This window comes from Buteo buteo, chromosome 1, assembly GCF_964188355.1.
Source record: "Buteo buteo chromosome 1, bButBut1.hap1.1, whole genome shotgun sequence".
Lineage (NCBI taxonomy): Eukaryota > Metazoa > Chordata > Aves > Accipitriformes > Accipitridae > Buteo > Buteo buteo.
Window position 1 is genome coordinate 50,195,258 of NC_134171.1, and position 27,204 is coordinate 50,222,461.

Genomic DNA, 27,204 nt, shown 5'->3' on the forward strand with positions numbered 1-27,204 from the left:
TGATTCTGGGTTGCTTGGCAGTCTGAACTGGTTTCCAACCAGTGCTGAAGTTCTGGCTCTGACAGCTCCCATTTGCCATGTTTTGCAAGAGGCCTTTGAATAAACAGCCTTTATACTCTTTATACTTTTATACTGCCACCAGCAAGGACTCCACTAGCTGCAGAACACGCCAACTATCTGAGCAGGCATAAAATCGCTAGAGCATATTTGAAGACATTTAAAGTGCACAAGAATCACTTCACTTTTATTGAGATGTCCTAAGTAATTTCTATGAGGATCACTTGCCAGCAAGCAGTGTGCTAATACAGCTCTGTCGTCACTGTTCCAGTTCATCACTGAACTTGCTCCTCAAAGTAACAGGAGAAGTGCAGAAGACACGACACTGGAGGCTGTGGTGAAACTTACACAAACCTTCCTTGTGATCAGAGTCTGGATCAGTGTGGACCATATGGGCTTATCATAAATGTGCTAGACTATTTATTATACAAGAATAAAAATATAAACACAACTTTTTATTGTAGCCAACAAAAGCATAATGTAACTGGGAGAAAAGTGGGGAATTAATCATATGCATAGTTGATGGCACAAACATAAGAACTGTGATACCAAATGTAAGGCCTGAATTTCTGTTAAATAACAAACATCTCAGTGTGTCTTTACATTCTTTGTATTTCCCAGATTAAGGTATTAATGATTGGGAGGTGTTTGGGTCATTTAACAGCCAGAAATAAACTAGAATGTACAGCAAGTTTGTCCTGACCCTCCCTTTTCTACTGCTAACCCTTGCTTCCTGGCTTTTGTGCTTCCACCTCCCAGTTCCTTAAAACTGCTTGTCCTCAGTAGTGATCACGTCACAGTCATGCACCAATTAAAAGTCTTACAAGACAGTCCCTCTAAATGGTTTCTGATTCTACCATTTCTCCTGATTTCCAATTTCTGATTCTACCATTTCTCCTGCTTCCTCACTAGCCTTTAATAAAAGTGATACTTCTGGTAGCCTCAGAATTTCCTGCTTGAAGTAAGTCTTAAAGTAGCATGTGTGTAACAGCCAGCTGACTGAAGACAGAGGTAGTACAAGAACTGGGAGACCTTTTAGTGAATATTTTCAATATAAAAAGATTAATGTGACAGGACTCTGGAAACAAGACATTAGACAAATAAAAAATTAAGTCAAATGGGCATAATTTTTAAACATTTTTACTTGGTTCAGTAGAACCTGTTCGGTTTGCTTTCTCAGGAGTGCCGTGACCTTCTGTTTTTCCTATTTCTTCTTGGCTCACTGTTTGTATTCTGATATCACTTTGCACAGAAAAAGATTGCCTCTTGGAGAGTTCAGTTACACATGCTGTTCAAGTGATCCTGTCAAGGATGAATGGTCATAAAAATTGTCCATCCTTTGAATGTGATTTGGATCACACTACAGAAATTACATGTCAATATTGGATAGAACTGTATGGGGGATATACACAAGAAATATAGGGTTATATGTGGACATGATTTGTCATTCCCCTCCTGACACCACTCACTCTACATGCCTGTTCTTTATTTATAGGCAAGAAGCATGCTGACATTTCAATATTCCCTCAGCTCAACAGTTCAGAGTACAGTCACACCAAGAAAAGGAACATGCGTAACCATGAATAGCCTGAGATTCATTTCACTGGATTTTCCAAGAATTTAATTCTAAATTAAAAGGTAAGCCACAATACTAATTTTACAGGGATTTTGAAAAGGGGAGGTCAAATTTTAGGATAAAAATAAAAGATGTATGAATAGCATTCATAAGATAATGAAGAGACTGGAAAGTGGCATACAAAATTCCCTTTACATTTTAGTAGTAATTATAGGAGACAACAGATGCTGTCCTGTCATGCAACATAATATTTTACTTTATCTAGGTCTGGGCTTTAATTGTATTACTAGGGCCAACAGTCAATCTTAGCTTATTTCTGTGAATTGTGTCTTTGTTACTGACAGAAACAGATATCATGTATGCACAAACACATGCAAATGTGTGACACAAATAAAAGTTGTGCTATTGTAATTAGAAGGATGAAAAAAATGTATGAATTGAATTAGGCTTCAGTTAGTTTCATTAACATGCCAGGATACTGTGATCATGAGCACATTAGAAATATCTTAACAGTGATGATTTTCCATTTCTCATGCTCCCTTTGAAAATAATTTTTGTCATACATTAGGAAATCATGAAAATTTATAGTTGTCTCCTTGAAAGTTTTGACCTGGTAATTATGCAGAATGAATGCAATACTTCTGCTAGTAGAAGACTAAGAATGTCAAAGTATTTCAGAGTAAATAAGATTGGGATTACAACTTGCAAATACAAGATATTTTGGTATTTTAAGTTAGCAAGAACCATTGCACTCAGGCAAAAATTCACTTCCTGGGGAGAACAGGAAGTGTAATTTAATTGTTTTCATTCACTAAATCTATTTTTAAACTCAGGCCTGTAAATTTTCAGAAGTCTTGAGCAAATACCAAAAAAGAATCAGAATGGAAACATCCAAGCATGTCACTTTTCCAGTTGTTAACACACCAGATGTAATGTTAGCCCATGTGAACCTGTCTAGCATTAAGCAGTTGTTACTTTTTTTTTCAACAAGACATTTTTCACCAAGAAACAAAAATAAAAGTCCTGCTAGACTCAGAAATCTCTGGTTCAGCCAACATTATGTCAATATTATTGGGCTTCAGTTGCTAACAACTTGCAAGCTGGAGAATTAATAACCAGACTTAAGTTGCCACCACTCACTAATGAGGCTGGAACGTGACCTGCTCACCTAACCAGCCATGAATAAAAATAAAAAGCTCAAGGCTCATTTACTATAACTGTCAAACTAATGCATTTTCTTTAGTGCTAATCCAAAGAAGGATGAGTCTTAGTGCTGCAGCAGTATATCAACATTCAGCCAGTGAAAGCACCAGAGTAAAACAAGAGACAATTTACTCCAGAAATTCTCAATATATGTTTTCCTTTTGCTATAAAAGTTTCTAATGTCTTGCCCTGGGACCGGTCGATAAACCCATATTAATCCTCTTGGAAGGCTGTATTTCCCATAATTGTGTGAGATGGGACCAAGGTTTTATCTGCGTATTTTACATTTTCCTTCTGCAAATTTTTGCATTCCTTTCTCAGTCTTAAATCATTGCTTTGCCAATAATAATTGTGTATGCCAGAGCTATCAACAGTAGAAAATTCCATATGTTGCTGCACAGATGAAACACAGAGAAAAGAATAACTCAAACCTACCACCTTTATATGCACCCCTCCAATCTGGGCAAAAGCATGGTGTAGATTTCATGGATGAATTCTAGCTCAAAAATGGTGTTTTAATTATATTTTCAATTAAATCAGAACATGTCACTTGTTTTCTCTCAACTTGAAGGAAGTCTGATATTGTTGTCCAGATAGGTACAAATTCGGGGCATGACCACATTCATAAATTTTCAGAATATAAAGGCTGTGTTACAACCCTGAAGGTTTTGTGGAATGAAGTTGTCTCTCTCTGAGAGACCTGCTTCGGGCCTGATAGTTTGTTCCTGGTTCCAGCTCAGTGCTGAACACACAGCTTTTGTGAAAGCACCCCAGAAACTGAGTCTGACACTCTCTTCCTTATTTTCCAGACCATTGAACTCTTACTGATCAGGAATTGAACACTGTAGAGATCCTTTAAACAACTTCTGTCATTGAGACTGCATCAAGAGGAGGGGAGTTCACAGTAGATGTAAAAGATTTCTTTCTGTGCAGCAGTTCCTGAACGGATAAAGTTAACCTGAGATAAGCATTTAGGAGATTTTGTGCATAAAGACAATTTGGTTAGGCAATGGGAACAACCAGAAAGAGTGTAGAAAGCACAGGTGAGTGTGTCTGGAATCCTTTTTGCCCTACTAATTTTTGGGTGCCACTTCCTGACCTTGGAAACAACAAAATCCCATGTAAATTGGAGCGAGGACCTTTTTGGAGAGAGGAGGAATAGCCCATACCTCCTCCCATGGTGTAAAACTCCAGGAAATCCTACCCAGGCTTTTCTCTGCCTTTCATGCTTTCCACACTCCTAATGCTTTCTGCTCAGCAGCCCCTTGAAGAATGTGACATTTCCTTTGAGCTAATGAAATTGCAAAAAGCAGCTGTAAGATTTGGACTGAATAGGCTGTTTCTCTGTGAGGAAAGAGTGCAGTTTCTTTCTGGGTAAAGGAATAAACATTGTGAAGAATAAACAGTATGAGTAGCTGCAGTCTGAGGAAGGCAGAGATTTGGGGCAGGCTAGAGAAGTTAAAATATATATGCATTGGGGAAGAGTAGGAGAGACTATGGTGACATAAAATGCTACAGAAAAGATGTGAGGGAAGTCTAAAAAGGTTTGAAAATCATGCCTGAAGGAAAATCTGAGTTGCTTCAGTTTTCAGCTGAGAACTATTATGTACAGATCTCACTCAAAAACTGGCTAACACGAAGCTCTGATGAAACGTGCGAGTTTTCTGTGAGAAACTGTCCATCCAACTCAGATTTTGCCAACAGTGTCTTGCAAAAATGCTGCTAACCTTCATGAATCCAGACCTCACTGGGAGCTCCAGACATTTGGCAGACATTTGGTTTTCACTTATGTAACTAAACCAGAGGAATTTTGTTACTGTTGTGCCATCACATTATAAAATTTAACTTTGTATTTTTTTAATCACATGAATCTTTTTTCTTTTGAATAACACAATCCTATGATTATACTTGGTGAATATGGAAAAAAATTCTGAATCCAGTGAATGTGTGTAGGTATATGCAAAGTAATAAGGAGGTAAAAAAAACCAGCATAAGGCCTCCATTGTTGGACTATACTGATAACAAAACTCAACATCAAAGAGTTTAGCAAGAGGTCATCAACACTAAAAACACCAGATTGCTTTGTAGTAGCAATGTATGGATAACATGAAACTGTTTCTGGGAGTCAGAAAAAAGAATAGTTCTGCAGCTCAATTTTTCATCTATCTAACCAGTATAGGTATCTCCTTGATTACTTGGGAGTTGTCAGCTCAGAAAATACAGTTGTTAAAATAAGTACGTATAACTGGAGTGCAGGACCTCTAAAAGCCTAGCAAAAGAGATTCTTGCAAGCATGAGTGTGAAATACATGAAGTCCCTAGTTGATGTCTAGCTTTAAGCCTCTTTAAAGCCAGTATGGAGGCCCTGATGATGAGGATGCTTGTCATCATCTATTCCTCTATTGACATTTGGTGATTAGGGTAAGGGTTGTGGTATAAAATTGAAAAAGACAGGACCAATACTGTCATGTAGGATTATTTTTATTTTTCCCTTAATTGCTACTGAGGTATGCAGGTCCTTCCTTCTTATGAGATAAATTGAAAAATAAATGTCTGAGAAACACTGCTATATCTTGCATCACGTTTGGCTGGCTGGCTTAAAATAAGCAGATGTCATCCAAAATTTGTCAAGGGTCTTAGCCAAGTACTCAGTCAAAGCTATCAAACTGTTTTTTCATTCCTCAGTTTTTATAAAAACAGAATTGTTTTAAGAAGCTGTGTGTTGTTGAATGTATGGCTGAAAGATAATGTCTGTAACAGATCAAAATAATTTTTTTAAAGTTGGAAACTCATAATATTCTATTTGTAACAGTCTATTTTGAATTTTTGAAAAACTTCCACATTAGAAAATTGTTTTTCCATTAGCAAACACACATTAATGTAACTAGACTGTTACAACCTCATTAATATTAAACTTTTCAGCACTGAACTCACGAATTAGTAATTATCATACAATTATTTAATTGCAGAATTACCCTATTGCTGAATATTAACGTACCTTTGTGAATACTTCTGATAAGTGTGAACTGTGTCAATATTCAGCACAAGGAAAACATGACAGAATGCCTGACTGCTCACAGGTGGTACCATGGAAAAAAAAAACCAAAACCCAAAAAAACCCTCAAAACAACAAAAAAAACAGGCGACTGCAAATTTTTGTATTCAGCTGTGAAGATTATCCACCTGTATGTCATATATATTTCCAGTGAAAGGCAGTTTACATGCATTTCATGGCAGAAGAACAGAAGAAAACAAAATCAGAGCTACTCATATCTGTAACCAATTTCAGTACTGTGAGAAACTTCTAAATTTACTGCAATGGACAAATTTATGACCCTGCTTCACCTTCTGAAAATTCTTTAGGACTCTGTTTGCTGTCTTCCATAAGTTTTTCCCTTGTCAGCTCTTTGCACTGAAGTGCAAACTGCAGCAGAAAAGCTGGACTCTCATCCTGGGGCTAGCATTGTATATTCTTAGGTATTAGACTCATTTGCGTCCAATGTGGTAACACTTCTTACATCATGCTGTTGCCAGCTCACTTAGCACAACATCAACACTGTCCACTGATAACTCTGTGGTTATAGAGTAAGCATGAATACTTCAGGACTCAAACTACGAATCAATTTGGCCTTGACAGCCTCTCTTTGTAATAAGCATTTACCTCTGACCCAGCTCTTTTCCCTGCTGTATTTCCTCACATTTTTTCTACTTTTCCTTATTCTCTTTAATCGTGAAGGCAGTAGAAACAGACATATTTCTTACCCTGTGAGTGATAACACTAATAAAGGAGAAAAATACTGCTAAGGGATGTTTGTTAACAGGACAGGAGAGGAAAGGATGCTTTTAGTCCACAAAAGTTGGAAAACAGCAAAAGTAACCAAAATTATTTGTAAAACTAGTTTAAAAACTAACAACTGTAAGAATCTCCCTCTGAATAGGTTTATCCCACTTGGCTGCCAGTTGTTGGTCTTTTGAAATTATTGGATTTGCTGCTTTCATACAGACATCCTTCTCATTTTTTGAGAGCAGTCTCAAAATCCCTAGTTTTACATAAAGGTAATTTCCCCATGTTTCAACGCGAAAGGTCCTTTTTTGAGGAAATCAATAATCTTTTATTTCAATCATCTTCACTCATCATAAAGCCATCTACCTTTAGACTGTCATCATGCTGATATGCTGGGAGCCACAAGCAGCTGTAAAAATGCAAGGAGAACCTGCACTTAGCTGGAGACATTTCAGGAAGCCTGCAGACTCCTGATATGTCTTTCTCCAACTACAGTAAAACCCATTGGACCAGCTGAACACAAATGGAGATCAAATTATCAGATCTTGGCCCTCAGCGATGTCAGCTTCCTATACTTGGCTATATTGCCAATGTCATTCATCTATTGAACGACACCCTTGTTATTTTTACTCAGAACAAAAATAATGTTGTCATGTCCAAAGGCTACATTTTCTCATTTGAAAACGCTGTTTTTCATCCTTTGCATTTTTAAAAAATCCTTTGTCTGCATTCTTTTGTGGTCTGAGGCTCCTGTATCTTGGCCAAACACTGATACACTCATTGCAGGCTTCAGCTGCTTTGCAGAACCTGAATAGATATTGAGGCTACATGGGCAACTTCAATTAAGCAGTTCTATAGAGATGATATTTTTTGTTGAAAAACAGTGTCTTTTTGCAGGGCCAAACAAAGTGGCAATTCCAGGGATGCAAATCAGAACAAAATACTTAAAAAATAATAACTGCCAAGGCAAGTGTAAGCATTCAGCAGAGAGTACAAAGACCCATTTACCCAGTTGTTTCCTTCTTTTACTCTACCATTGTGAAATTCAAAGTATGTACATTACCGCAAAGATGCATATGATGAAATAGAATTTCAGTGAAAAATTTCCAGATTTTAATAACCAAATTGCAGACTTTTTGAGATGGTAAGGTTTGTTTTCTTGAAGAAGTGTAGCTATGAAAATATACAAAAGTCTTTTTATTCCTACGCACATGTACACAGCAGTGATTCTCACTGAAGTACAAGAATGCAATTATTTTTTCCTTCACCCTGCTTGTTAGACGCAAATACATTGTACTTCATGAAGGGCTTTAGAGCAGCATATGCCACATGCTGATGTGTTCCTCTCAACTACCTGAGACTATAGCAAGTGCTCTGCTTTTTTATTCCTTTTTTTTTTATAAAACTTTTGCAACTTGCTTCTACATGTACTTTTTCTTCCCCTTTCATAACTTTTTGATAATTTCTATCAGTTTACTTGCTGAAAAGTGAAAGAGGAGCTTTGTTCCTTGACTTTCTGGAGAGAATTTCCCACATGGCTTTAATTCCTGCTGCACTTGAAATGGTTGGGTCCAGTTCATCCCCCCCCTCCCCTTTGTTTCCTTCTTCCCCTGGGCCCAGCAACCCTGCAGAAGTCTTTTTTTACGTGTGTTTCAATCTGAGCCAAATTATCGCAAATTACTCTGTCTGGCCTAGGCTATTATTAGACCAGCCAGCAACTGTGGCTCTTTTGATTATTTCAACAGCTGGTTTTGTTGCTTCTCTAAAGACCCAAAAGCACAGCTCTCTCCTCCCCCTAGGAACTGCTTACCCAGATAAAGGGCTGTGTCAGGATCTGTTCCAAGACTGCTAAGGTAGATCTGCTGTTGCTGCTTAGGAGCACTCTGTCAGAGCCCCGTCTGTCTCCTGCAGACTTGTTAAAGCCTACCTCCTTCCTAGGTACCTCCATTATTCACAGACCTTTATCAGGTATCAAGCCAGTGATGTGTTGTTGCATTTCACAGAAAACCCTAACGCTGTTTATCACTTGAAAATACCAACATAAACTAGAAGTGTAGTGTAGGGTTCAGCGTTTGGAAGATCTCGCGATGTCACGGAAAGTTAGAGGGTTAGTCGCAGCCTTGTGATGTACCTGTAATCCCGCCTCCCCTTGTTAGTATAAAAGGAATTAACTGCGCAATAAAAGGGGGAAGTTGGCGCTCACACTGTGTGTGTTATCTGTCTCTTTCCCTGGTCTGGGGGGTTGATCAGTGATCTAATCGTGGCACCTTGATATGTAGCGAACACTACATGTAGCACAGCTCACAGTCAGAGAGTATGGATGAGGGCATCTGGCAAGCACTCACTAGAAAAGAATTATTTGCAAGAAATGGAGCTCTAGACATCCACCCACTGTCTCTACTCCCTTAGAGTCCTTACAAGTTAGCAGATTTTGCAGCTGAGAGAAGTGAAGAGTACGCGAACGTACTGTCTTACACATTCCTGTATATTACCCTACATACACTTGTTCTATAGGCATTTAAAACCTAAAGAACACCTCTAAGCTTGAATGCTTGTGACATTTGTACACTGACAGTGTCAGCACACCTACAGACAACATACGCTGAAGAATTCTAGCTACTGGTAAGCAACCTCCTTTTGGAGGCAATGCATATGGCATATTATTGAATGTTTTTTGCAATAAATGTTTCAGAAATATGGTTCGAGTATTACACACAATGTTGCCTTGCATTTTAATTTCATTTAAATGCTGGGAATTTTTACTTGTTTCCAGTAGTACTGATTGGAAACTGTTTCCAGTACTGTTTCCAGTAGTATGTTGGTCATTGCTACCTGAATCTTGTATCCACATATGAATTGTATCTTAGTTTGATCTCTTCCTTTCTGAGGAAATCCATCTTCAATCAGTTCCAGGCATTTCCCTCTAGCTCTAAAACTCAGTCCCTGTCCCAAGTGCATTTCCTGCTGGCAGAGCTTGGTATATGGCCAAGCAGTTGCTTCAGAGACTTCATCACTTTATATTATTTAGGTATTGTACTTTCATCTTTAAGTATGACTTCCCTTGTGAATGCTAAGGAACTCTTGATGATTGTCAACATTAAATGATCCTTCCATACTGTATTATTTGAAATTTTGGGGAATGTTTTCTTGGTCATAACTACTCTCTTCAGCATGTTTTTCTTCAGCCTAAGATCTCTCCAAATGTATTTTTCAGTTTTATATGCTTGGAAGTCTCTGTGTTAATTTCATCAACAGCAACAAAAGATTTCATTCAATCTTCTGCACTCTTTGAATTTGTGTTATGTTCTATGGTATATTTCTGTTTGTTCTTTCCTGCGTAATTTTACATGATAGCATGCTTCCTTTCCTTACCCCCCAGCAGTAGTGAAACACATTGTACAAAAAGGAGATATTCAGGAAGCAGAAAATGGATGATCCTTGTCACTCTTTGTGCTTAGTGGAGTTTAGGAGCTGAATATGGGTGCTTCATTTTGGCTCCACAGCAAAGAACCAGCATACAAACACCACATACTGTTTGTTTTACACAGGAGATTCTCTTTTGTCTCTCACACATGCACATACAAGAGACTTCCCTCCCTCCCGCTGTTCTGCCTCATACTTTCTCCATTGGAACTTCTTTTTTGTGTTTTTTTGTTGCAGGTGAGGCTTTGCGGCACAGCCTTATAGCCTTATCTGTGACAGCAGTGCTCCATTGAGGAACTTTGTATTCAATTCAGATCATGTACAAGGCACGCTGATCTTGCATTCAAATTTGTGAGGTGAGATCCTTTGACTACCATGCTATCCACCCATGCAGAGGTCACCTGAAGCATAAGGCTTTCGAGAACCCATACCTGCAGTGGAAGGTTTGATTTGTCTGTTATATAGTGCTGCTGTACATCCAATTTTATGCCTGGCCTTACTTCCTCTTATAGTATAAAGCCTTATGTCCTTCTAAAGTGTAATTATTACACCATTTGAACATTAAACATTCTAGTGAAAAAAAGCCTCTGTTAAGGAACAATGATTGTAAAGTCAAGCACTGAAACACTAAGAAACGCATAGACAATCATTTGTATTCCCGCATTATATTTTTCAGTTTTGTGATCACATACATTTTTTCAACCTGCACGATCTGCTTTATTCAGTGTACAGACTAGATGGTGCTTAGTGAGTCAGCACAGATATTGCTCTACATTAGGATTACTCAATGTTTTGTTGTATCTTCCTGGTCTAATTTGTGGTCACATACTTTATTTATTTACTGTCCCTTATTCACCTGCTCTGAAGCTGAATTTAACTTCCTTATATGCTCTTTTTAGTGGTGGAGTCATCTGTAAAAACGTTTATAACTTGGTTTTACAGTAACCATATGATGTGAAGAAGCAACGTAATTTCAATTTTAGATATGGGCAACTGAGGCCCAGGAAAAAAAAAAAAAAAATTAAAGCTAAAACTACACCTGACTTCTAAGTGTCCAACTTGAAACGTGCCCAGATTGTTCATATCGCTTCTGCACTGGAAGTGGGTACCTCACCGGTTTCAAGTGCGTCCGTGAGATTACTTCAAGTCCTGAAGTAGTTTAAACCACCCTAGCGAACCCCACGCCAGGAAACGCATCCTCCTGGCGGAGAATTAGCGCCGGCCGCCGTTTGAACGCCTGCCTGCCCTCAGCCCTAAGCCGATGGGCCGCCCAGGGCCCAGCTCGGCAGGGCCGGGCAGCTCTTCTACCCCGCCGGCACCCCCCGGTGCTCCCGGCTTCCCGGCCCGCTCGCAGCGACTGCCCTTTTCCCCTCCTAACCCTCATCGTGAGGGGAGGAAGACTTCGGACCCCCCGGCCGCAAGCCCTTCGCACGGGGCCGCTCGGGTTCACACGCCCCCCCCGCGGTACCGGCGGGGACGCCCCGGCCCGGCCCCGCCCCACAGGGCACCCGCGAGGTGCCCGCCGCGGCGGAGCGCTGCCCGGCGGCGGCCGCCAGGTACCTCCCCCCGCCACCGCCTCCTCCGCCCCCTTTTGTGGCGGTGCCAGGCGGCCGCCGGGTTTCCTGCTGACGCCGGAGAGCCGCGGATGGGCAGGAAAGGCCGCGGCCGCCGCCGCCGCCTCTCCCTCTCCCTCCTCTCCTCTCCTCTCCTCTCCTCCCGCCCGCCGGCTCCCGCCTCGCCCCCGCTCGCCGGAGCGCGGAGCGGCCCGCGCTGAAAGCTCGCCGGGAGAAGCGGGGCGGAGAGGGCGCAGGTGCGGGGCAGGCCCGGGGATCAGGGGGGCCGGGCGGCCGCGCTGAGGGGAGGGCGCCGGCCGCGGGCGGACATGGCAGCCCCCGCTTCTTGAATGCTGTCAGCCGCCCCCCCCGCCGCCGATGGCCGAAGCCTGGAGGCTGGAGGAGGACGAGGAGGAGCTGCGGGAGCTCGGCAGGAGGCACCGGAGGGTCGCCCTGAGCTCGGCGGCAGGTGAGGGGCGGGGCCGCGGCGTCGCTTGCTTCGGGCTAGCCCTGGCCCGCTCCCCGGGTCTGAATTCCTGTCGGGGTCTGGGCGGCGTTGGCGGTGCCGCCCCAGCGTGCGCCGTCCCAGTCGGCTTCGCCCCGGGTCGGGTCAGTTCAGCTCCGGTGCATCCGAGCCACGGGCCGGCGTTAGCCCCGAGCGCGCTGCTGGCGGGGTCTCCGGCCCGAGGCTCAGCCCCGGAGCTCGCTCCTTCTCCGAGCTAATGCTAACGTGGACACGCGCTGTCCGCCACAGGCACATCCAGGTGCTTAAGATGCCGTATCAGGAAACAAAATACCGATTTTTCTAGAAGGCACCAAGGTGGAGGAACGTCTAGGCGTCAAAGTTGTCCACATGTAGTCGTTTCCGTGTAGGTATGGGCAGCAGGTCTTGGCGAGCAGGAGGCAAGAATTGGCGTATATGAGAAGGCATGGAGACAGGAGCTTGGGAGCAAGCAGATTGATAAGCCTTCGTGGAGAGACTTGGAGTTTGCAACAAGCTTTTATTTGAAATGGTGAAATCCACTGCACCCTGGCAGCAGTTGAAAGTATTTACTTCAGACGTCATTGTTATTTGAGGGGCAATGCCCATTACCACCTTTCTGTAGCCACTGAGGTGTGAATGCAGCGCTCCTTTTTGTGTCAGTGTAAAAGCCCCTCCAGAATGAGTCGTTTTCCTACGGTCTGTTTCCAGAGAAGATCTCAGCCACACTGCATGTTTAAAGTTGAATTTCAAATATTCTGATTTTTAATAATGATGATACAACCTTAACGATGTAGTAACTTCTACAATTCATGTGGTTTTGCATCCATTTGAGCAACAAGAAATTTAGTGTCCCCTCATAGATGGCAAAACCACAGCAATTTGGAGGATCACAGAAGAAAACTTGCAACAGGCAGGCGCTATGGCTTCCAGTGACCCTAGGTACGTCACCGCGTATCTGGACAGGTGCGGGATTAGTAGGAGCCTGTTGAAACTATTGTGGCTTGGCACGTGTGCAGGGTTTCACCTTGTCTAGGGTAGGGTGCAAATAAAAAAGTGTTGATTCCTCTATGGTTTCCTCAATGGCTAAATGTTCATGCTGCTAGGTCTGCTTCTTAAAGGTGTTTCTTTTGGAGATTTTTATTAGCGGAAAACACATAATTGGTTTGACGGACATTATATATGTATATAATCTTTGCCGCTTTCTTGTGGAACAAAGCTTGTTCCTAGAGTTTGTCTTTGGCACAATGCTACTAATCAGTAATAAAGGGCCTGGGTTCTTTTTTTTATTTTTATTATTACTTTGTCCTCACAACGCCCCTTTGAAGTGGGTCCGGCACTGTTTACCTTACTAGTGAAAAGTATGTGTGAATGAACAGCATTCTGCTTTAGCTGTCTCACCTTCTTTCCATCTGTTTGCAAGACTCTACAGTGGACAATGGCACAGACTCCCAGCAGAGCATTCTTAAGGCATCCGTGAAGAATATCACCTGAGGTGGATGAGTTTGCTGTTCTTCCCTTACTTGACAAGTCTCTTATACCTTTATTTACAAACCTATTGAAAATAAGTGGGGTTTTTTTGAGGTGTAATATGCAGTTACACTGCCAAAATGGTAACCTAAGTAGGTGTTAAATAACCCATTGGATATTTTTGCAGGGTTTAAGAAATGTAGTTGCATCTTAGCAGACTCTCAATTTAAGCATTTCAGTCTGTTAAACTAATTGTGAATGAGAACGACTTAAACTTCTGGTATGCTCAGCTTATGCATGAAAGTGCATAAGGACAGTTGCTTACCTTTGTCCTGCACATACAAGGTGTGTATGCAAAGTGGTACTTGAAAGGTGAAAGTTCACAAATGCTTCTGACTTACTAAACACTCAGACATGTAATTAGCACTGTTTTATTGGAGGACCAGAACACAGGAGACTGGAATGAAGTAGTAGTATTTTCCTTTGAAGCTAGTCACAGTTGTGCTATGCTAGATACTGTAGGATGAAGCCAGCTAAACTAATCTAACAGCTTACCACTGCTAGAGGTGTGATTTCTTTCGTGGATGTGCACTTCTGCTCTTTCTCCTGTGTCAGCTCTGCTGCTTGTCTGACCTGTTGGTGAGTGAAGTCACTGAAGTTGTGGTTTGGTGGCAGCCTGGGCTGATGTACCTGGTGGCTGCTGAGACCTTTCTTGGAGCCCTTGTGCTCGCTAGGACCTGCACCAACCTGTTGTGGTGCGTTGGCTGAACAGAAAGCTATTTTTCTTGTTCTCTTCAGTGGATGGGAGCCTGCTGATTCAGCTCGCTGGAATGGTTTTGTACAAGTTCTAATGAATGTTGAAGCTGGCACAAGGGAAAGAGTAGGAACATGCAGCCAGAGGGAGGTAAGAGACTATGCCAGGAGTTAGTTTGGCTTAGGTTGCTGTGAAACTGCAGCCTGAGAGCTGTTAGAGATCTACTCATGTGGTGGTATTTATTTGGTTGGGTGGAGGGGGTTGTTTGGGTGGTTGGGGTTTTTTGCTGGATTGGTTTGGGGGCTTTTTTACTGGTTTAACAGCTGAAGAGACTTTCTTAAGCACTAGACAAGTGCCAGAGCTGATGTTAAAGCAGGGAATGAAAACTTGGAGACATATGAAGATGAGATGGGCAGAACTGTCCTTGTCCGTGGAGTTGTCATAGATAGCTCAGCTGACTTGTCTGACTGCCTGTTTTTACCCTGCTGCATGTCATGACGATGGAATTGTTTTCTCTGAATTCAAGAAAGCTTTTTAATTAGCATGTTCTGGAAAACCTGTGAGAAGATATTAAGTAGAGCAATTTGAGACTCTAATGAAATTATTTTCCCTTTGAGAAAATTCCAATTGATTATTTTTTTTATATGTACAGGGGTTTTTTAAGTGATAGGAAGGAGAACTAGGATATATTCTTTAAAAACTTGAGAAGAATAAAATTAGCTGCATAGGTTCATTAAACTGAATCATCTGGTCACCTGCTGTGGGAAAGGAAGCCAGTCTTGCTGGAAACCTTTAGGTTTCTTTACTGTAATATAAATAAATAAAATAACGTGATTGATTTCTATCCCCCTTGTTTCATATTTCTGTCACATACATCATTGATCTGGGAAGTAATAGAGAACACTGGATTTTTTTGTTTAGAATGTTAGTATTTTTATTTAGTTTGTTTTTAATAAAGTGGAAACAAAAAAAACCCCAAACACCACCACCACCACCAAACTAAACTAATATCCTATTTCCCCATAGACTTACTGGCTCTCTTCAGTTTGACTTTGGACCTTAATCTGGTGTACTTTCATATTCTGACTAGACTTTTATTCCGTGACTACTGACTAAAATAAGTGGACTTGCAGGGAAGTTTATAGTGAATATAGTAAATCTTAGTTATGAACTACATTGGTTAATTGAGTTTGGACTAGATGATCTTTGATCTCTTCCAACCCAAACTATTCTGTGATTATGTGTCCTTGCTGCTGCATTAGGGCTGAGGGAGTATCTTAGTATTCTGATATTATCTAAAGTGCACAAGAAATTTTTAACATATTCAGTATCTGTGTTATTTCACTTTGAATTCTGGTCAGTGTTCCTGGAGAAAGAATAGCCCATTATGGATGTGGCAGATGTCTCCTTACTTAAAAATAAAATAAAATTGCCAAATATAGAAGTCAATAATGAAATTTATTTGAGTTCATAATGAAAAGCTATTGTGATTAGTACTTTAATGTGTGGTTAAAAGTACAGATGGTCAATAATACAAGGAAAGGCTTTGACATAATTTAATATTGCTCTGTTTTACTTATCACAAATGCTTGTCTGTGATTTGTTCGCACACAGCAGCTGTAAATTTTGCACACGAGTTTTGCTATGCTTACTGAACATCTCTGTTTTCTTTCTGTTTGTGTGCCCCCTGCCTTCCCCGCCCCTCCCCCCTTCCTGTTTCTCCGTAGTATTTCAGATGTTTTCTGGAACTTTTTCAACTCTAGTGGTCAATTTTAGATTATGGGTGAAATAATCTATTTTTGGTTGGTTGATTGACTAAGTGCTTTGGGTTTTTTTTTGCCAAAACAAGGTCTAGCTCAGAGTTGGATCAATTCTTTACACTCACACAACTCCCACATCAAACTGGTGCTGACTTGTTTTGGAAGCTGAGAACAATGAGCTGTGTCCAATATAACAAATTAATGTTGAGTATTTCTCTACTCAACATGCTGAGAGGTTATGGGGGTACATTTGTGTAGTGTGTCTGATGAAATTCAGTGAACATTAATTTGCAGGCATCATGGACTTTTTACAGATAAATGAAGAATTTGATACAAGAATGTTCAGCAGTTGTTCCCATGTTAATGCAAAATATTTGTTTGGCTTTAAGAAGTAAAAAATAAGATGGTCTGAAATTCTTCATGAAATTCTTAAGTCTGAGACTGGTTAAGTGATGATGTCCTTTTAGGGTTCACTGGATCATTAACATGAGCAGCTTGATGTTAGTACTTCCCAAGGGGTGCCAGTGACCCTGGAGCAGAGAGGAAGCATGATTAGGAAAACGGTGGCTCTAAGAGTTAGTAGCTGTGTTCTTAAAATCTTAACTAAATCTTATATTTAAGAAGTGGAAAGATCTGCATCTTGCAGAACAGAAGTCAGCATTGTTCAGCTAGAAACTTCTTTGTCTGCATGCTTGTATCCTTCAGTGCTATCTGGAAATTGTTTTGATTGTCCATAGCAACAGTAATAATTTATCATCTCTTATTGAGAGAAGAAAAAAAAAAATCCCGATGGAGCAGATCAGCTGTCTTGAATAAATGCATAAGGTCTACCTATGATCTGCTAGTCTGTCCACGTGTACACAAGAAGCCCTTAAAAAGAGGGCTGAGAGGAGAGTTGGGGGGGGTGGGAGTGGGTATTTGCTTTTATTTATTTATTTAATCAGTTGGCTCACAAGTTCAAGAAGTAGCAGAGTTGGTTGCCAGCTGGGCATCTCTTCCCTCTTTCTCCTGGGATTCAGTCTGTTTTGTTTTTGTAGTCCCAATGCAGGCTCAAGGGCTTCAGTTTTAATAATTGCTTGAGGCATCACCACAGTAAAAAAATTGAAGAGCACAAATAATGTAATTCTTCTGTAATAATCTCTAACTGGTGCTAATATATTGTATCATGTAAGTATTAAAAAGATTACCTGATTAGGCCTTTCCCATAGCCTGTTGAAGTTACTGCACACATTTCCACTAAATTTCAGAGTCTTTGAATGTAGCTTGCTTGAGGTAAACATAAGATACTAACTAAAGCTTTTGTGGAAGTTAAATAATGTAGCCTATATGTCAAAATTCACCAACATATCTTGAAATTCAAGTGTGCTGTCAGTGGCAAGAAAAAAAAACTGCTTACAGTTACTTGGCCAAGAGTGTAGACTGAACCACAAAGAATGTCATGTCTTCTGAAGAAAAAACCCTTCTAAAAATGAAGGCTGCTCTAAGGAAAATAACAGAATAACTTCTGATAGTCAACAGGGTCATTCCCTAGCCAACGAAACTGTAGAAGGACAAATAATAATAAGTATTATTATTATTAAGTGATGAAATGGACCTTCTTCATTTAGGTTATAGCCAAAGCAAGGCACAAAAATGTATCTTTGCATAGGGAACAGTGAGTTTGTAGCCAGAGAATAACCCATTGAGTTACTGCCCGAAGACCATGCTGTTAACTGTGTTGCAGGCAATTATTTCCTGTCAAGGTAACAAAGGATAAATCAGGGTTGTTACATAAAGAATGGGGATGGACAGCAAAGAGCAGAAGGAGTCATAACCTCATTGCAAGAAGCTTTTACCATAGTTGTTATTGTTTACAGATGGGAAAAAACTTTAATATTTGTAAATAAATTTGTCAATATTTACTTTTGACAGTATAACCTTGATTTAAAGTCAGAAACAGAGAAGCAGTGTTGACACTCTCTCCATTAAAAGTTGATGTAGTTCTGTGTGTGTTGTTTCAATAAGTATCTCGTACAATATGTGCAGTATGAAAAGAAATTTTATTTTGATAGCACTTAAAGCCATTGGACATAAACTTCTTCTCTTGATACTTATTACCTATAGTTAAATACAGTGCTTTACATTTAGCATGGTTTAGTTTCTTTGCTTTGATGATTTTGTGTTTGTGGCCATGGAAGTGTTGGATGGACGAGAGCATCCTGCTTGAACAGGACTGTTGCCAAGGTTAGATCCATCCAGCCAAGGCTTTGCCTAGCTGTGTCTTGAAAAGTCTCCTAACAGAGAGGGATTTGCAGCCTCAGCGGGAAACCTGCTCCAGTGCTGCACTATCTCCTAGTGAAGGAATTTTTCCTCATATTCAACCTGAACCTCCCAAGCCACTGTCCACTAACACCAGGAAGAGTTTGCATTTGGGATCTTTGTTGCTACCCTTCAAGTAGCTGCGTGCTGTTGTTACATAGCTCTTTTGCCTCCTCTTTGCCTGACTAAAGAAGTCTGGCCCCTTCAGCCTTCTCATTGCGCAGTCCTGCCTTGCTTATTCAGGTTCTCAAACTATCAAAAAATGAAGTGGAAGCACTGGCTTCATTGCTGGCCAAGATTTTTACTCTTCTCTTGAAAAACAACATGTACCAAAGTTACTGAAGCATTCCAACAGCAGACTTGGGAAGACAATATATCATCTGTTTATCTGTGGTTTATGCTTGGCAAGCATTGTTCCCTTCAGTGAAGGACAAAAATAAGTTTTGCAGGAAAGCATAGATTTAGCGGTTGATGGCACGTAGCAGGAAAACTTCCTTTTTTCCCTCAACATTTTATGAATTTTGAAAGACACAGGTTTTTATGGATATTGGTATTTTTAAATTGACCATCTGATGTAGTGCTGTGTTACACTAACTGCTTCAGGTGGTGGTGCAAATCAGCAGACATTTATATGGATTGTGTGTATTATTCTAAAAACATCAATTTGACATTCTGACTTGAGAATTTAGCATCTTCTTACAAGATTTAATGGAATTCTAAATAAGATGCTTCAAAGATGAACTTAATTGGTTTATGAGGTCTTGCATATGTTACAAAACAAATCTATACCTGCTTTCTATGGCTGTATGTAGCTGTATTTGGGTCCAGTTTGAAGGGCTGGATGAAAGCAAGGCTGAAAATGTTCACACCATAGTAGAAGCTGAATGCAACAGATCTTATTGTTCATTTTCTTTTCTACTGCCTTTTTTTCCCTAAGCTTTTTAAGAGGTTGTTGTATTTATTTTGTGTGTGAGTCACCACCTCAGTCAGCTTGTTCAGGCTTTTGGAGCAAATGGGATCAGATCAGAATGTGCAGAAGATTTCAAATTATTGACATTGTCAGTCCTATAACTAATAGGGTGTACTGCCTCAGCCTTTCAGAGCTGTGATAGTAGCTCATATGTGCCTCACTGCAAACTGAAAAAAAACATGGAACAAGAATTTTATAATTTTCATGTCCTTAGGAACGTCATACTGGATCAGACAAAAGGTTCATCTTCTCAGATGATGAACCTGTTTCTTACAATTGCCTACAAATGTCTTCTGGGAAGTATGCAAGAAACATCTCTTAGGATTCAATATTTACTTCCCAGAGAGATTCCTTCCTCTCTGCAGTCAATGTCTTAGCAACTTCTTGGAGGCTGCATGTGAAAGGCCCTGCTAAATTGTTGCCAATGGATTTATCTTTCATGAGTTTAATTCCTTTTTTTGAATCCACTTACACTTTGATCTTAAAATCTTACATGGTAGTAAGGAACACAATTATTGATTATATAAAATCAGTTACTACCTTTTACTTGCTGGTTGGTATTTTTACTGGGTATTTACTAGTTCCTGAATTGTGATCATAAATTTCTCTTTATTTTGCTTTTTAAAGATGGTTTTCAGCATGGTGATTTACACTTTTAAAAACTTCAGTAAATTTTCAAGCACTGTGTTTCCTACAAAGGGGTTTCTGATCCATTCTGCTTCTAGACAGAATATTGTGTGCGTAAAAGAAGCCATTTGATTTTTTTTTGTGCAGCTATAACATTTTGCTTCTATTTATAAGAGATAAGCTAAAATGAATATAAATTGTTTTCTTAAGGTGATAAATTTGTATTCATCATGCACTCTGTCTTGCATTAAAACCTGAGCACTCAATGTCACAGATCTACACATGAAAATTGATTCAGGTTGTGCATATCTGTGCTAAATCATTTACAAGAATTTTTGAGTGTACAGTGTGCTGTGATGTTATTCATTATTAAAATAGTTGGCTTATCCTGTTGTAGCGATGGGACATAAACACCTGGAAACAAGCTCAGCATTTTGATAACTTTCTCATAATAAATTGCTCCGTCAGTGTGCTGTATTCATTGTGTAACTGTCCATATTGTAAATATAGGGTACAGAAACTAATAGAAATGTGGGACTTGGGATCAAAGTAAAAGTTTTGGAAGAAATCTCTCTCCTTCTTTGAAAACAGTATTGTCAGGTGCCACAGTTTATCTGATGGCAAATGCTGTAAGCTTTGGCATTTGTCATAAGCTTGTCAACCTTTGCAAGTATGTCTGACGAAACACCCAGTGGTCTCCAGACTGGAATGAAGAAGTTCACCTGAGAATGGAGTTCCTGAGGGTGCGACACCCTGTTGAAGCAGGTAAAGACAGTGCTTGGAAGAGTGTCACTAACAGTGTGGGACAGGTATCGCTGAATGATGAGATAGGATAATGCTGCAGACCTCATGTATCCAGCACTCATGGGCGTAACTTCACGATGACAAAATCACTTTTTCTGTGCTGGTGTGCAAAGCTTGCTGTAGATAAACAATATCATCTCTGGGAAATGCACAGTAGCTGCTGCTGTGACGTTAGGCACACTTCATTTCTCTAATTGCTGTCCACTAGCTTGATGTTGGTGGATCAGTTATTAAGAACAATTTAATTGAGGTGTGTCATTATGGTATTTTACTCTTGGCACTGTAGCAATGTAGAGGTACTTATTAGTGTATTTACAGAGGCTGGATGCCTCTGACAGGATGTGTAAGCCTTTTTGGTGTGTGCACGGGAGTGGCAAGAGGAGAGGTCTGGGAGCGTGTGGGAGGAGAGGTATTTCTCCAAGGTACCAAAGAAATCAAACAGTCTCTGCCAGCATTACCAGAGTGCACAGGAACCATGGGTTTATCTGCAGTAAACACAGGATCCCTTGTTTTGAGGGTTTCTGGATGCTTATGGCTTTGACATCCTTTTGCTTGTTCATTTAAGGCTGCTGTATGAGTTTTGCAGCCTCTCATTGGACAGTAGGGAAACTGCTTCATGTTACCGTGAGTAGCAACAGCATGGGTGGAATTTGCATTTAGAAGACTGACAACAAGGTGCACTAACCTGATGTCAGGGCTGGAAGCAGCTAAAAAATTACTTTTATGATAGCTGCTTTTTCTGTTGTGTATTTTTTGAGAGGCTGTAAGAAGTCCAACGGCTAAACATTTGGAAAAAACAAATGAGAAGGCTCCCTGAAATACTGTAACTTCTCAGGAGCCCAGAGTTAGGTGCAGTCAGCTCTTGCCTGAAGTACAGGGGCCACATGTGAAGAATGAAAGGTGTATGCATGTAATATGAGTGGTTGTTTATAATGCATTTCTTAGAATTGTGACTTACAGCTGTCATTTTGTACACAGAGACACAGTATTTTTATTATGATTTGTATATGTTTTGTCAATTGTGTTGAATTCAACCATGTTTTCAATTTTTAATTAAAAAATAATACACCAAGCTGCGTGTTGTGAACCATACTCATTTTTACTGAGCATGCTTGAAGTTCTTATGAAGTGATATAAAAGCCCTGTGCTCTGGAAGGATTGCCTGCCTCTCTTTCATCACAGCAGGTGGTGTTTCTATTTCACGACTTACTATTTCCTTGTTGTCCCCCTCTTCTTTCCTCCTGTCCTCCTTCTTTATAAAACATTGTTATTTTCTTCTCTTTTGGAGCTTGGGAGGATATATGTATGTTCCCCACTGGTTAGGCAAGTGGACCTGTGTTAAGAAGGCAATGGCACTGGTGTCCAGTGACTGCATCTTTTCTGTCCTTGTCACAGTCAGTGAGGACCCATGGACTTCCTCAGTCATCTTCTGCTCTTTGGCACTTTTACCGATTAGCCAGGACTTCTGATGTGCTCCCACTGTTTGAACTGGGCTCCCCTTTCAACTTCCTATCTCAAGTTGTATAAGACCCTAATTCAGTGTTGGTCAGATGAGTCTGCACACCTTCATTTTCCCATGGACCGGCCTGATGCAAAAGATGTGGCTACAGAGCAATCAGATTTACTGCACAGACACACCTTCTGCATGAGGTAAAATCACAGTGCAAGGAATCCAGCTGTACACAGTGACTTCTGGTCAGGATGGTCCTCAAGGACCAAAGGGCACATGTATGCAGATTTACATGCAGACGTTACACCAGTAACGAAGGAGTCTGAGGTACGGTAAAGGGGATTTGGTATATGTTTAACACTTCACTTGGAGTAGATGTGGATAAACTCATCTTACACCTCAGTAAAATGTCTTCAGAATGCCAGGTGACTCACATCTTAAAAAATGAATTTTGGATGCTGATGTTTACGTTATCAAATAATATGCATTAAAATACGACATGTTTCAAGAATAGAAAAGTGCTGGGCTTCCTGTTCTGTGGAATACTAGCTTAAAGTTGCACAAGTTTTAAGCATGTGCCCAATGCTAATGGATGAGGGTTATCTCAGATTGCAACAATTTATTGGTATATACCAACATTATTAAACAAATCAATTTTTATGCCTTTGAATTAATCCCTTTTATGATGTTTCTAAATCTTGTAATCTTTCTTTTATGATAAAGTGCAAGAGACCTTTTTGGGAATAATCCATTTTGTGGTACTTAAGAAAAATCCAGTGCATGTGAGAAGCAATTGCTACATTCACTTTCCCAGAATTTTGTATTTCTGTATGGCTGTTGGGCAGTATTACCAATGTCACTGGAGGAAAACATTTTGTTAATGGGCTAATTTCAAATGCACTTCTATAGAAAATCAGTACTTGCAACAAAATCATTGAGGTTTAAGAATGTTCTTGTTAGCTGTCTTTATGTGGACTGGGTAAACAATTTTGGGATTCTTTCATCATAAATAGTGACAAGGGACCACAAAATATTTAAAGAACAAGCTATTGAGTATTTCAGTGGTATCTTAAGAGAAATAAATATAGTTATTTGTGTGGTACAGTTCTTCTGGTTTTATAGAGGTTTTTCTTTTATGGTTGAGTGTGTTAAAATCTTTTCTTTTAATAAGTAATTTTCTTTCTCTCTGCATCATTTCATCCTGCTACTCTCCAAATTCTTCCCAAAGTGTAGACTTATGCCCTTACTTGCACTCACCATAATGTCCAATTTCTAAATGACCTGGAAGCAGTGTCATCTCTATTGCTGTCAGCGGCTTCACAGGATGAAATAATCCAGAAAGGATTCTTCTTGTTTATTTTAAAGCTGAATTAGTTTCCTGTGTTACAAAAGTGGGAGTATCTTCTGCTGATATTGCTATTCAGCACTTTATTGTGAATCCATGTCTTGCGCACATTAAATAAGGCTTAACTACCAAGTGCATAATGCATAAGGTTACACTGGAGACATTTGTTGTTGAGGTTTGCCATCTCAACAATCAAAACATTGTTTAGGGTAAGCAAATTCAGAAAACTTAATTGCCCAATGGGACAGGATTGTTAGGTTGGCAGGGAGAGTGGGAATGGTGAAATTTGCGAAGTGTCTTACGTCCAAGAATAAATATTCTTACTATATAGCATAGTAGACGAAGATTATGTCTTTTGAAGGTAGGGTGTGTTTTATCAAAAATTGTAAATGATTATCTAAACCATATACAATAAAGGCTGTTTCTACAACATGTGCTTTTGTGCAGTGTAGGTCAAAGGAAACTGCTTAAATGGTGGAAGTGATATCCCCTGCAGTCATAGCCTCAAATTATCCTGCCTGTGGCCAGGAATGCACAAGTTTAAGAAACTGCTGTTTAACAGGAAAAAGTCCAAAACAAACAAGCTAAATGCCCTGCAGAATACTTAAAGAAAATGGTTCTTTTTATATTATTTTCAGAAAGCCTTTTATCATGATTGGCTCAGTCACTCAATAGCACTATTTCTCTGTGCATATTTCAGGTCTCCAGGTGTAGAGCGTGCCCTAAATTAGTGTGGTAAGGGGCATGTTGTGACAGGTAAGTGTACCTACGCACAGGTGTTCAGAGCTGTACTTTTGGTGCTGGTTGTGCTGGTCCACAAGCAGGGCAAACCCCTGAGGAGAAAAAGAATTGAATACATTTGGATTTTGGATATGGTGTATGAATGTTTATAAGATGCTCTGTTAGTACAATGTAGGAACCACAAGTTTTACACATGTGTAACTGTATTGCATTTATTGCGTGTTGTGTATCAGGACCCTATGGCAGGCAGACATACCATACCATAAGGCTCTGAGCTCTGTTGTCTAGTTGAGGAATATGCAGAGCCTCTACAGGCATGCTGAACCTCTGATTTGGGAAGAAAGAGATAGTAGCATGCTCTTGAAAAGTAATTTCCTTTTATGGGCAATGCTAGCAGCATCAGAGAAATGTTTTTCAGAAATGTAGATCTAACACTTCTGAAATGCCTAGAGAGGAAGGTATTTTGTGGTTATAAATCTTTTGTCTATCAAAAAGTCGGGCCAATTGGCATTTTCCTCATGAAAGTAGCAAAAAAAATTAAGTAGTAGGGCTTGTCTTGAGTAGCTCCCACTGTGATTCTGGCGGTGTGCAGATACCTATGTCTGCTTGTACCTGAAGTACATAATCTAAGAATTACATTGCACTGATCAGCTGGGATGTCTTGTCTGAAGATGTGCAGATTTGTACTTTCAGGAGTTGCTCATTTCTTGAAAAAAGAGCTTTCGAAACAACTGTCTCCTAAATTTCCTTCTTAAACAAGTGTGGTAACATATGCATGTGCTTCGTATATTTGATTGCCTATATACTTTATCGTTCACAGCCTGAGAACAAGACCTGTTCCCAGTGCTCGGTTTGGTCTAGGTTCTTACAACATGGACCTTTTTGAGAAGCGGTAAGAGCTTACACAGTCTGTTTCCTTTCTCTCTTGTTTCTGCATTAGGCGCACTCATGCTGGCATGTATGTTCACACTGATGCATGCACACTTTTGCTGTTACAATGAAGGAGTAACATAGGAGCAAGAATGAGGGGGTGGAAATTCAGAGTCACAAGAACAAATTAGCAGCAAATGTAGCACTGGCAAATGTGGCCTCTGTCCAGTAAATTTTCTTTTCACTTATATATTGTACAAGTGCACAAAAGGCTTTAAAGATGACTATAGTTTATCGCTAATCTCTTTAGCAAGTTAAAGAATATGGTGTTTGGATAATTACAAGCTTTATGGTGGTCAGTAGGTTTCAAGGTTGAATACTCAACCACAGAGGTTCAGTGCATTCTTAGGTATGTGTTGGGGTCCCCTCCCAGCCATATATCAGTCATGCTTAAGGGTGGGGGGAAAAAAGCATTACACCAAGTATGAAAACCTGCAGGAATGCTTTGTCCTTACAAGATTTGGTTACTGTTTAGTATTAAAACTGACAGACTAGTGTAATTTCATTTGGGGGGGTTATAATGTATTTTTTCTTGCAGTGTACTGCTCTGGAATTCAGCAGCATACTGTAGAATTTAAAGCAAGTATAAAAACTGTCTGCCTTTACAATTATAAGCTTTGAGTGTGTCCTGTTTTTGTGGCCTTTTGGAGTAAAGGGAAAGCTATACATAAACTAAATGAAAAAAGTTTCTTCCAAGCCTCTCATTAATCTCTCCTTGAGCCTTCTGCCTTTTAAACAACTGATAAGGGACTCTGCTGTTACGATACTAAAATACATAAATATATGTTCAGTTTTATGGGTTTTGTTGTATAGCAGTTCCTAATAAAATTGAGTGAAATTTATAGTAGATTCTATACGGTGGAATTAATTTGTGTTGTTCTGACTCCTTACCTGAGAGAAGTGCTAAAAAGAATGAAGAGTTGCTGTGAGCCACAGTGTGCCTTAACAGAATGGAAGACAAAAAGATTGCAGTATTACTGGCAGTTATTGCTTATCTCAGTGCACATAAAGTAACTAACATTGAAAATCCTGCACAAATGCAGACCTTTATCCCAGAAAATGTGCAGTTTAGTTTGACTAAGGGCCCCATCCACGTTGGCAATTTGAAATGGAAATTTGGGGCTCTTGGTCTAATGTGGTTGGCTAATGGGGACTGTTGGACCATTTAGTTATGATCAGATGGGTAATAGTCAAAATACATGTTACTAAAACAATGGTAGGAGCCATTGCATTTCTACATGACGCACTGTAAAGCTGCTGCATTGATCATGGCATGTAGGTTTGTTAAGGCCTGGAAGCTTACAAAAGTATGCTCATTGGGGATTAATGCATTCTGACTGGGGGAAGTTGTATAGCCTCTTTCAGCAATTGCTATTCTGAGACTATGACTTCTCTGTATATTTTGTATTTTGGTGTTCCCAGCACTGCTTAAGAGCACACTGTTCCCATTGCTTGGTTTATCTAGAGGTTTTCCATTGTTACAGAAGTATTGTTACAAGCATCTCATGCTACTTTTCATTATGAAACCAGTGCTGTGCCATCAGGGGCTATAAACAAGAGATGGAGACAGCTGGTTGCTCTAACTACACCTCTTCCTGAAGAGTGTTACGATGTCCTGCCCCCTCTGGCGGCTGCTCAATTCAAGACCCATAATTAAGATGAAAACCACAGTATTTCCCAGAAATGGAAATGGTATGTGCCTCCCTTTGCTCCCTTCAGCCAGTTCAGCTTTTAAAAGAGATCAAGGTGTGAGATGGGGTTAAGAGTAGGAAGTTACCTACCTCAGGAGGTAGTTGCATTGGAAGTTCCTCAGCAGCTTTGCAAGTTCGAAACGGCAGAATGTGTATTAACTTTCCACTCATTTTTCAACAGCATTTCATGTTTATACTTAAATTTTTTTCTAGTGAGAGCACGCTTTTCAGTTGAAGTTACTCCTAGCAACATGATACTTTGAAGAAGCAAAATAAACAGAGAAAAAC

The 27,204-nt window shown here is 40.1% G+C and overlaps 1 protein-coding gene across 5 annotated transcripts in view; it reads left to right on the forward strand.

Annotated features, from left to right (window-relative positions):
- SH3D19 (SH3 domain containing 19) overlaps positions 1–27,204 on the forward strand; it is a 122,283-nt gene that overhangs the window by 23,715 nt on the left and 71,364 nt on the right. For 3 of the 5 annotated variants that reach the window (XM_075029776.1, XM_075029786.1, XM_075029795.1), the window contains exon 1: positions 11,737–12,064. In XM_075029776.1, coding sequence (XP_074885877.1) covers positions 11,974–12,064 — 91 coding nt within the window. In that variant the 5' untranslated portion in view covers positions 11,737–11,973. Of the gene's footprint in view, positions 1–1,552; positions 1,696–10,279; positions 10,399–11,736; positions 12,065–27,204 lie in introns of those variants that run through there. The other 2 variants (XM_075029805.1, XM_075029813.1) reach the window with 2 other exon arrangements.